Source organism: Theobroma cacao, chromosome 1 (assembly GCF_053813885.1).
Source record: "Theobroma cacao isolate CCN51 chromosome 1, ASM5381388v1, whole genome shotgun sequence".
Classification (NCBI taxonomy): domain Eukaryota; kingdom Viridiplantae; phylum Streptophyta; class Magnoliopsida; order Malvales; family Malvaceae; genus Theobroma; species Theobroma cacao.
Window position 1 is genome coordinate 34,328,846 of NC_142639.1, and position 12,207 is coordinate 34,341,052.

At 31.5% G+C, this 12,207-nt stretch overlaps 1 protein-coding gene across 2 annotated transcripts; it reads right to left on the reverse strand.

Moving 5' to 3' along the window:
* Positions 1-111: 111 nt before the first annotated feature.
* On the reverse strand, positions 112-6,615 carry LOC18613262 (Cyclophilin-like peptidyl-prolyl cis-trans isomerase family protein). 2 transcript variants are annotated; one of them, XM_018113838.2, is made up of 14 exons: positions 6,405-6,615; positions 5,632-5,720; positions 5,434-5,488; positions 4,956-5,044; positions 4,261-4,285; positions 4,099-4,137; positions 3,896-4,013; positions 3,628-3,788; positions 3,193-3,532; positions 2,957-3,102; positions 2,402-2,606; positions 1,943-2,269; positions 1,780-1,860; positions 112-815 (listed from the first exon to the last, which is right to left on the reverse strand). In XM_018113838.2, exons 2-14 carry the CDS (start codon positions 5,707-5,709, stop codon positions 452-454), a joined length of 2,028 nt encoding a protein of 675 aa, XP_017969327.2. In that variant the 5' UTR covers positions 5,710-5,720; positions 6,405-6,615; the 3' UTR covers positions 112-451. The 2 variants fall into 2 exon arrangements, with proteins under 2 accessions (XP_017969327.2, XP_017969326.2); XM_018113837.2 differs by having other exon boundaries at positions 1,943-2,272; positions 6,405-6,613.
* Positions 6,616-12,207: the final 5,592 nt, after the last annotated feature.

The following is a 12,207-nucleotide window of genomic DNA, read 5'->3' on the forward strand; positions in this document are numbered from 1 at the left end:
AGTATTTATAGCTGATGCTTCAAGTGTCAGATACATCCTTATTTATCAACTTGAGATTTAGACATCTTTCCTTACTACTCATTGAAATTAAATAGATGTAAAATAAGAAAATACCACAGAAACAAAGTTTAATTATTTGATGGCCACTGCCACTGGAAATCACGATAGAAAACAATTGCAGTTCTGAAATGCAACATTAAAGTTTCAAACCTACTTAGCATATGCATCGCCAAGTATGCATCTCTTGCTGTTTCAGGCAAAAGCTCTTGAAGTCTATTTCCATGTTCAAAGATAAATAAAACTATTTTGCAACTCTAAATCGACGACAATCTGATTATATCTGAAAACTGATAACTGCATATAAAATGGCATGCCCTCCCACACTCTTCAACTGGTGTTGCAAACCGAATGCAATTAAGACAACTAGGCTTCTTAGCCTGATCAATTAGACTTAGTCTCCGTAAGACACCAATCCTCTCTGTCCAGAAGGTGAGCTAGATTTTGACATGCTAGGAGAAGATGATTTTCTGTTCCGACGTCTTGGTGTTGAGATAGTTGGAGATCTAGAACGAGAGGAACCACGACTCCTTGACCTAGAGGACCTGGAATTTGATTTGTCTTTGTATGGGGAGTGTTGATCATCCATTCGAGGACCAAGACGAGATTTTAACCCCTCACTTATGGCAGGTCGTTTATCTCTAGGAGTAGGACTTCGAATAGGACTCTGGCTATGGCTATGACTATGATCTCTATATTGCCCCCGATAACCAACTGGGCTGCGAGAAACACTCCTACTTCTACTTCTGCGTTCATATCTGTAAATGAACAGAAAAGTATATAAATTAAACAACAGAAATTGTTTCCCGATCAAATACAACAGATCCACTCACTAGAAAATTAAACAATCTATAGAGGAAAAACAACAATATCAATTGCAAACTTAGATTAATGATAAGAAGCAAATGGATGGTCCAACTTTTCAACTCGCTTCAACCAATGGCATTGAATCAGCTCATATTTCATGAAATGGTATGGGAATGCATTTGAGTGTTTTTCCTTTTCTTTTTCTTGTTTCCATATTATTCTTTTCAATTATAGCTTTATAAGCAATTTTCAGTTTTTTTAGGGATAAATATTAAAGATAAAAATGACTAACAATTTATTTTATTTTATTTTATTTTTGGAATTCTTCTATTTGTTTTTCTTTTTTTCTTTTTTGAGTTTATAAAATAATATTCATCCTTTATCTTTTACATTGTGTATTATAAAAGTCTGCTCTTAACTGTAGCATTTGTTCCCACATCACACCGACTAGCCAATTGGCATGGAAATTAATGAGATAAAGGTTATTCTGTAATGATTTTTTCCTTCTTTAGATAAATATAGAAGTTAGAATGGCTCAAACATATAGTGGGAAAGTTTTGATGGCAAAATCATACATTAAACTAATTTGTCAAAATTAGATATTTTAGATTTGAAAGTATTTTTCTGTAACTAAAGCTTACATTCAAAATTTTATGAATATTATTTGCTGAAACAGGTAGTCAGGTACGCAAGGGAAGCAATGATCAATTGATGCAAAACAGATTTGAGCCCTCATGATGAACAATTAAGAAAACAAGTACACAATGACTAGAGCAGTGGCTGCTTGCGGATGGTGAATATCATCCAGAATGAATCTACATGTAATGTAATGAAAGTAGAAAAATTTTATGGCTATGCGAGACAATTTTGACAAGGTATTCATAAATACACACGACTGGGAGAGAGAGAGAAAACCTGTGGGGACTACGGCCTCTTGGTGGGCTTCTATAACGTCTGCTGGGGGAGCGATCAGAATGATTTCTATAGCTTGAATATCTTCACCAAAAAGAAAACAAGATTAAGATTTAAAAAAGGGGAACAGCAGCATCCTTCTAGTCAAATTATACGTTGGGATTACCTATCATGGTTTCTTTTTTGAAAATTTCTTCCACCATAACGGTAGGATCTTCGAGGCGAACTCTCGGGAGAAGGTGTACGGTATCGACGTGCAAAGGAATAGCGGTCAGTAAAGCCACGACCTTTTCTTATGCGCTTTGACGCGCCACCTGGAGATGGACTTCTTGAGGAAATATGTCCTTGCTTAGATGCAGAGGCTTTCCTTGCAGGACTACCCAGTGGACTACGTGAAGTCCTTTCCCGGTTCTGCAGAACAGATTTCCTGGGAGGACTCATGCTTTGGCTGCTTCTATGGTTGTTTGGCCTCCGCTTAAGGGTTGGACTTACACTTCTTTGAGGCATATGGTAAAAGAAACATTGTCAAAAAAATTACAAAGTAGATTTCAGTAAAGACATGAAAGTCAAAATGACGAAAACAACCCAAAAAAATACACAAGTGGAGTTAGATAAAAACAGAAACCTTGATCTGTCTGAGCCATCTAGATAGTTACGTTGATTAGCAGCCTTATTGCCATGACCATTGTTCGGAACATCCACACCTTTCGGTGACAATTCACCTTCTTCATGGGATGTGTCGTCCTCAATCACCTTCGACTCATTTTTCCTTCCTTGTCCTGCATTAGCATCTTTCCCAAAAAGTCGGCTTGGCTGATTCTTCTCCACATCTGTAACATCACAATCTGTCGTTAGTTGAACCCACAGTTTAATATTAAGATGCCTGCATACTTTATTCACAATCCCATTCTCAATAAGCATATTTTGTGTTACATGTCACCTATACTAACAAATAATGCCAGTAGATGAGTTGCTAAATGTACCCTTACATGGGTGGTGGAAAAGAGTAACGATTTGAGTAAAAGTGCAACATTGCATTTAAAGAAGGTTGATGTTGCTTAAAAGCTTTAAAATGCCCAACTCAAGTGCCATTAGACTCATGCATGAGAGTTTGCAGAAAGCTAGAGTAAAGAATGATGTAATAAAACAGTAGAGGCTAAAACAAAAAAGGATGGAATACCAAGGTTCTGTGGTGATTCATTTTCAGCATCTTTGGGAATACGATTAGCATGAGTAGAAACACGAAAACTGCCAGCCTTTTCATCATCACTGCCACTGCTAGTGCTTGTACTCTCACTCTCAGTGTCACTTGAACTACCTGAACTCCTGAAATAAAACCATCATCAATAAACATAACAAAGTAAGAAGCAGGAGGGATTTTGGAGGATTGTCATTGAAAGCAGGTTTTAACCAGACCATTTGGATTTGCGCTTTGATCGTTTTTCTTGCCGACCTCTTTTCCTCTCTCTTCGCCCATCCTTCCTCTTATTCCCACGTTGCTGCTTATTTCTTTTTGCTGACCTCCTTCTCCTGTGCCTTCTTCCATCACTAGAGGAACTTGACTCAGATGCAGAGACATCAGTATCTGAATCTGAAGAATAGGAATCAGAATAAGAGTCAGAGCTGTATGAATCAGATGAAGAATATCTCCTCTTTCTTTTTTTCCTTCTATCCTTCAGAGAGTTTTTGCCTCTTCCTCTAGCTTGCCCATCAGAACTATCTGAAGAAGGAACTTTTCCTGATTTCTTCCCTTTTCCTGAAAAAGAATAACCATGGTGAAAATAACATAATGAAAAATTGGCAACTGATCCAGACATCACTGCATTAGTGCTTAAGTCCACACAGCAGTACCTTTTGCTTTCCCAACAGCATCCTGAATTTTACTTTCGGAGGTTTCACCACAGTCTGATATTTTTACAGGTTTTGCAGGCTTCCCATCACCTGTTCCTACTTGCTCAATTTTCTTCAAAACATCCATTCCCTTGATTACCTTTCCAAAAACAACGTGCTTCCTGCCAAGCAGTCAGCAAATGAGAAATCCATTGCTAGGCAATATAGAAAAGTTTCATCTTTCTTGGGGCTGTAACAGGTACATAAGTGATAAGCAAAAGTCAAATACCCATCAAGATGTGGTTGGCGCTTGAATGTTATAAAGAATTGAGATCCATTTGTGTTTGGACCACTGTTCGCCATAGAGAGAACACCAGGTCCATCATGAGCCAGTTTAAAATTCTCATCTGTAAGGAAACATAAACTTTGATGATTAAATTTTTTAACTGAATCTGTCATAAGACACTAAAGTACTCACATGCAAAGGCCTACCTACAAGCTTCCCTCCATATATACTTTCTCCACCAGTGCCTGCAAACCAATTAAAGGTCTTTCCTTACAAGTCTGGGCATACATTTAGATGTCAAGCAAAGACTCTGTGTTCACTCAAACAAATAAAACAAAATTTCCATGCATTGGAATGTGCAAGCATACCATTTCCCTTTGAAAAGTCACCACCCTGTAGAAACATCATAAAACAGAAAAAAAAAAATGGACAACATTAGAGCTGCCAGGTAAATACTTATACAGGTAAAATTAGTAGATACTAGCTCTGCTCCTCACCTCCTACAAAGCAAAAAGGAAGACAAAAAACAAGTTTTTCTCTAATATTAGTCACTCTGCGGACACCCATGACAACTAACCAGTTTAATCTCTAGCAACATCAAGCACCAAGGTGTTGAACACAACGCTCAAATAATCAGGTTATAGCACTAAGATCTATCAATTGATATTCAGCAAAGAAATTACCAAATTCAGAGATCTCTGAAACATTTTCTAATGATTAATTGACAGGTAAGATATTTAAGTCCTAACCTTACTCTTTCAGGACAGAGGTTGTTTTAAAATGCTTATATAACATTAGACCAAGCAGATACATGTTTAGCACACTGCAGAGATGAGAAATCAGCATCCCATTGGCAGAATGAAGAAATTAGGACAGAAATAGTAAAATTGGAAGCCAACTAAACCTATAGCTCCTTAAAAGTAGAATATTGCATCACTGGTATGACATCGCTACAAAAAGTAGGAACTTTTAAAATATACTACAAAAAAAATGAAAGAACAATCCTCATAGCAAACATTCCTCAGATTTAAAAAATGGTTTATAGAAAGGACAAGTAACATACTTGGGCCATGAATCCTTTGATTATTCGATGAAGAAATGATCCTTTATAGTGCAATGGCTTCCCAGTAGATTTGCCAACGCCCTTTTCACCTACAGTTTGACACAGTTCAGAAAAATCGAAGCATAACACACTTGTTTGCAAAAAATTAAAGAATAAAAATGTGAAGTTGAATCTTCTCGTAGCAAATGAAGGCAAATAGTTTATTAGATAGGAAACTCTCAAGCAAGGCTTTATGTGATTTGCCCTAGTCAAATTAAAGACTTATGAGATTATTAAATCTTTTATCATTGGACTACACTACTGGAGACATTAAAGGAACCTATAAAGACCTCAAACAAACGATTGATAATTGGTTCATCAAAACTGACGCACTGTAATAAAAAGACGACAATCAGTGTAAGCACAAAATTCAACTGAACTATAGCAGGCTCACCAGTTAACTGTAATTATAATGAACATTATAAATTTTCAGGGATACCTGTACAGAGTGCCCGGAAATTCTCAGCTGTCTTAGGAACAACATCTGCAAAAAGCTGTTCATTTGGAGGGAAAAAAAAAAAACCTTTATCTTTATCCTTACTGTGAAGTGTTAGTCTTGGGTGAGTTCCAAATTCCTTCCCAGAAAGAATAGAAAACAACAAACAAGTAAAAATCCATCAGTTGGCTTTTGGCTTACCTCAATAATAATTCTTTCCACTGGATCTCCATCAACTGACACATCTAAGAATACCAAAGGGTTCTTTTTCTTACTCATCTCTCCTCAAACTACAAAATGCCAAAATAGCACCTCAAAGTTAGTACATAAATACTCTAATGCAGAACAGAAAAGAGGCTCCATTTTGTGACGGGAGGGCACATCAAATCCTACTTCATTCTCATATATCAAACATTCACAAGCTTCAAGGGCAATGCTTCCCGTTGCCCATATACTTTAAACAAGCCTTAAAATTCAAAGCATTTGAAACTCCATTCACCCCTTTCATACCAACAACAAAAATGATTTTCAATTAGTTAATTACTCTGCGAACAAAGAAACGCAGATTCACTCAACAAACACCCTCACAAGCTACACACGATCTATCTCCTGAAAACAAACCAATACTGCAAGCCCTGCGTAAAAATCTACAAAAAAAAAAAAACGATATACACTCTCTACCATTATCACAAAAACTGTCCAAAATACCACTAAATAATGTATGTCTTAAGAATTTACTTAACGCATCACAACAAAAGTACGGAAACTTCAAAAACCCTAAACCCTAATTTCACATCCAAATCTTTCATTTTTGTTCTAGGAGAAAAGACGCTTAATTTATCTGAAATGCTTGTAACATATAACATAGATATTCTACTATCGAGAAAACAAAAATGGATATCATAGTAGATACTGAACAAGCCCTAGAAGAAGAAGTTACAGAGCATTGAACAAAGGCAGCGACTTGAGATTACCTGGGGAGAGCCGCAACTCGAGCTGGGTGAACTCGAAACTCAAAAAGGTGGCGATAATTACTGGTTCACGAAGAGAGCGTTCGACTTGGCTGGCTGCTTGCTTATGCTTAGCTTCTTTGTTGAGAAATTTTACCTAGCGGCTAGCGCTAGCAGTCTAGCACTTCATTTGGTTTTTCATTTTCCTTTTTTGGTGACGTCAGTTTCGTAAACATCTTAGATTTGAGTTTGGTCTTGTCTTGTCTCTTTACCGTTCGGTTCTAAGTTCATCCAAAAGTTTTGCTTTATGAAATAAAATAATTATTTTATAAAAATATAATATAAAATAAATAGTTATTATATAATTTGATTTATAAAAATAGAATAAGATAAGAATTGTTATTATAATTTATTTTAATGTTTGATTGATTAGAATAGTTTTAATAATAAAAAAATAAGAAATAAATTATAAAAATATTTTTATTAAATATATTATTATTTTTATTTTTAATATATTAAAAATATATAATTAAAATTTTAAATATGAATTTTTATAATAATTTAATTTTGAAGTAAAAATATTAATTTTTCACTTTTTTTATTTTAGTATGTTTATTTTTATATATTTTTTTAATTAATCGACTACTAAAAATGCGACTGATGTAATGGAGCTCCAATTTGGTGCTCCTCGTGGCTGAATATGAGGGGGAAACGTCAATCAATGCTTCCCGTAATCGTCGAACTCGTCGCCTTTCGTTGAGGGACTTTAAAGAGAGAATAAGAGAGGTAAAAGATAGGTAAAGAGAGAAAGAAAATATGAAAAATGAAAAAAAAGTCTATGTTATATATGATGGTAATTTTTAAATTTATTTAAAAGTAATTTTACCTAATAAAGTTTTTGACCTATTCCCCTACTTTTGAAATAGCTATTATCGAAGTCTCTTTTGGTAATAGTTATTCAAGTTTCTTTAGGAAGGACTATTTCTAGGGATGATAATGGGTACCTACTAATAGGGCACTCACGAATACTTGACCCAATTATATAATTAAGGTACCTTATAACTGAGTTTGAGAGGGATTCAAATAGTCATTTTACTATTCGTATCGGGTTCGGGTACCACTTATTGGGTACCTATTACTCGAATCTCGATTACTATTTATAAATATTTTATTATTATTTTAATAATTAAATTAGAAATTTACAATTTTTACCAACTTTACAAGTAATTTTTTTTGTTAAAAACCAACAAATATATGAAAAGTATGGTTACTCTAATTATTAATATGATGACATTAATATATTTAAATTAAAAAAAATTAGATTGTTAATTATGTTTAAATAATCTAAATATTATATCATATTATAAAAGAATATAATTACTATTATATATATACTTTTAATATAAATATATTTACTTTCTATTTTGTGTTAACATTAAAAAATTATGACTTATAAAATTATTAATTATAATATATATACACCATTGTTTATATAATCTTATAATATATATACTTAAAAAAAACTTTTGAGATCATGATAGTTTTGGAACCTAAATGTTTTTTTTTTTTTTAATTTCATGAATTAAGAACAAATCCTTATAATTAATTAAATTAATTCATGAAACTATTATTATTAATTAACTTGTAATGTCTTTTAATATATATATATATACTTTATATATTATATATATATATATATATTAGATTCATTTATAAAGAATATAATTACTATTTTATATATATTAAAATATTTTTTATATATGTGTGTGTGTATATATATATATGCTTTAAATATAAAGATATTTAATTTCTATTTTATGTTAACATTACAAAAATTATAACTCATAAAATTATTAATTACAATATATATATACCTTTATTTATATAAACTTATAACATATAAATCTAAAAGGAAGTTATGATATTATAATAGTTAATTGAATAATTGGGTACCCATGAAGAAGATTTTAATAATTTTTTTATCTAATCGGGTATTTAAACATGTTAAGGTAATTATAGGGTATTGGAAATGTATTAGGGTTAGGGATAGAGTAGTAATTTTTAAAATTATTTAGGTAGTTAATAGGGTTAAGGTATTTGATATTTAATAAGGCTAGGGTTTGGGTCCTTCGAAATTAACGGGTACTTACCCATTGACATTCCTAACTATTTCGATGAATGACCATTCATATGAAGCAAACAAGTTATTAGAAAAGGCTTAGAAAAAGAGTGGAATGATTATTCTATTCCCCCAACTAAACACGTTGTGAAAGTCATTAAATTTTTTTATTTTAAAATTTGTTTATTATTTTATTCAAATAAAATTCATTTTTTTGAATTTTATTTAATTTTAAAAATCAATGATTAAAATTAATAAATACAATTAATAAGAGTAATGATTTTTACATAAAGATAATCTTTAATTTGAGTTCATTAGTTTTATTAATGATAATTTATAGTTTTATTATCAATTGTTTTAATTAAAAAATTTAAGTTACATCCTATTTTGACTAAAATAATAAAAACACAATTTTTAAAAAAACTCTTGAGTTGTTTAAGAAAATTCAAATAAATTCATATGCTTTTATTTGTTTCAATTAAATCTTTGTACTTTTATTTTAAATTTAGTTATTGGTTACTTATTATTAGTCAAAAGATCATTTGTCATTTTACATTCATAAAACACTAATGTGGAGAGTGAAAATGTCAAGTGATCATATAATTATGTCACATCAACATGTCATATCATCATTAATTATAACATGTCGGTATATCATATCAGCGTCACATGACATATAATGACAAGTAGTATTTTGATTAAGAACAGTTAATCAATTGTTAATTATAAGTAATTTTTTTGTTCAAATTTTGATTAAACACAATAAAACATAAGAATTTATTTAAATTTTCTTGAATAGTTCAAAAATTTTCTTAAATATTATATCAATATTAAACTGAGAAAGAATTGAAAATTTAATAAAGCAAGTAAAATAGTAAAAAGTCTGAGGCATGATATCACTGTCCTTAAGGATAATTTTCACCCTTTTAGAGTACAAGACTTAGAGTAAAAGGACTGTAGCAGTTATCTTTCAAGATTCAATAAACCCTTCCTTATAGTTTGCACAAACTAGTAAAGGTGGCAGGAATAGTAGAAAGATTTTACAGGAAAAATAAAACCTAGTAGGAAAAGAAAGGAAAACAGAGAAAGAGTATTCAAATAAGCTTAGAGGAATCTTCAAAGGAGATGAGAGGATTGGTGTGTTTGTGACTGAGGTAGGTAGGCTTTATTTATCAGTAGAGCAGAAAGTTAAACATTATATAAAATCAACATAAAGTCAATGTAAAATCAGAGAAAATTAAGTTGCTGAGTCAAATAACATTTAACAAATTTTTGAGTCAAATAATGTTTAAAAACAGACTTAATTAAATAACGTTTAAGAAATATCTAAGGAAATATTCTAATAAGCTTAAATATTCTAACGTTTAAGAATAAGACTAAATCGGATAAGCTTAAAAGACTCAGTCATTAGGATTATTTCAACTACTATAGGCTGAGAAGAAAAAAATTAAACCAAGGTACAAAAAGTTCACTTGGGCCTAGCCCACATGTAAAGGGAAATTTGCATTTTCTCAAAGCTTGGCCTAATCTCGTGTGCACACAAGCCCACTCTTTTTTCCTTACTTGCAATAAGTCCATAATGGGCTTTCATATATAAAGCACTCACCTATTTTGTACCTTGACTATATGGGTTGTTTGAACTTTATGAAATATACTATTTTCCAACAATCCCTCACATATTTCATAAGGTTTTACAGGAAGTTTTTGTTGGGTCAAATTTCATTTGAGTCTAATGTATCGTGACTGGTGCTTTTTAAACTATGAACCAACCCTAAAGAGAATGAAACATAAATCACATAATATTGATGAAGTTTATAACTTATATGAGCCAAAAATTCTTTATGTGAAATATAATTTTCATCAATCACATTACACCCCTATAATTTCTACTGTTCAATGCGATTTTGAGTGAATAGGGTCCCGTGCCTGGTTATTCATAAGTGCTCTAGAGAATTTGTTATAATTTTCATAAGAGCGACCCCACTCTACACTTATATAGGTGATTCCATCAAATGTATACTGCAGTTTAATATACTACCCATAAGAGACATGAAATTCATTAAGAGTTTAACTTAACCTCTCTTACATTGTAGTTTTGCACTATTCATACATCATATGAGAGACAATAATTTTAATAGTGTATTAATTTATCAACAAATAATTTGTTATTACCCATATGAACCTAATTTATGGGATTTTGAATCGCATAGGTTGGGTTACCATTATTTGTTGATTTCTTCAATTAGCTTAAGTCTCATTCATTTCGATGTATCATTAATCAATTTTCTTCCTAAGGGTTTAATTAGAGGATCAACCAAATTCAACTTTGACTTCACATAATTAATGGATATAATTTCATCTCTAAGCAGTTGCTTTACTACATCATGTCTCAAATGAATGTATCTATTTTTACCATTGAAAGTTTTATTCTTTGCAATAACTATTGTCGCTTAGCAATCACAATGCATAAAATACAGAAGGTGTTGGTTTCATTCCCAACAGAATGTCTGCTAAGAAGTTTCTTAACCACTCAGCCTCATTTTTGGCCAACTCTAAAGCTACTAATTTTGACTCTATTGTAGAGTTAGCAATTATTGTTTGTTTGGCTGATTTCTAAGTTATAGCACTCCCACCAAAAGTGAATACATAACCACTTGTTAAATTTGTCTCATTTGAATTTGAGATCCAGTTCGCATCACTGTATAATTTTAATACAGTGAAAAATCTATTATATAAAATACCATAGTTTATGGCACCTTTCAAATATTTCATCACTCTGCTCAAGGCAGTTCAATGATCTCAATTGGGATTTTACATATATCTGCTCAGTCTACACACTGCATAAGTTATATCCAATTGAGTATAATTCATCAAATGCATCAGACTCCCAATAATCTGTGCATATTGAGACTGAGCTACATTATCAATTCTATTTTTCTTTAATTGGATATTACTATCATAAGGAGTATTTAGAGGTGTGACATCAAATGTCCAAACTTTTTAAGTAGCCTCTCAACATGATGCTCTTGTGTTACCATTAAGTCGCTATCACATCTTATGATTTTAATACCCAAAATAACATTGGCTTTTTCTAAAACTTTCATATCAAACTTAGAAGCCAAGAAACATTTTGTTTTATTAACCACATCAATGCATGTACTAAAAATAAGCATACCATCAACATATAAGCTAATAATCATCCATTCACTACCAATAGTTTTTGTATAAACATATTTATTACCTATAATAGTCAAAAATCCATTACTAATAAGAACTTGATCAAATTTCTCATGCCATTGTTTTGGTGCTTGTTTCAAGCCATATAATAATTTAGTCAATTTACAAACTTTGTTTTCTTGACCAGGAAAAACATATTCCTCGATTTGTGTCATATAAATTTTTTCTTCTAAATCACCATTTAAGCGGTTTTAACATCCATTTGATAAACAACAAGTTTGTAAATTAAAGTTAAGGCAAATAAAGCACGAATAGATGAAATTATTGTTACTAAAGCAAAAATATCAAAATAGTCAATATTTTATTTTTGAGTAAAACCTTTTGCAACTAATCTAGTTTTGTATTTATCAATAGAACCATCAATATTAAATTTTCTTTTAAAAATTCATTTGCAACCAATTGGTTTGGCTCTAGGTGGCAAATCAACTAATTTTCAAGTTTGATTTTGTAGAATCAAATCAATCTCATTTT

What these genes read in the sequence shown, in the direction of transcription:
- LOC18613262 (XM_018113837.2), bottom strand. Translation starts at nt 5,709, where the DNA reads ATGAGTAAGAAAAAGAACCCTTTGGTATTCTTAGATGTGTCAGTTGAT. An exon ending in CGCCAACCACATCTTGATGG is followed by an intron (nt 3,789 to 3,895) that starts GTATTTGACTTT and finishes ACTGCTTGGCAG; the next exon opens with GAAGCACGTTGTTTTTGGAA. An exon ending in AGAGGCCGTAGTCCCCACAG is followed by an intron (nt 816 to 1,779) that starts GTTTTCTCTCTC and finishes GTTCATTTACAG; the next exon opens with ATATGAACGCAGAAGTAGAA.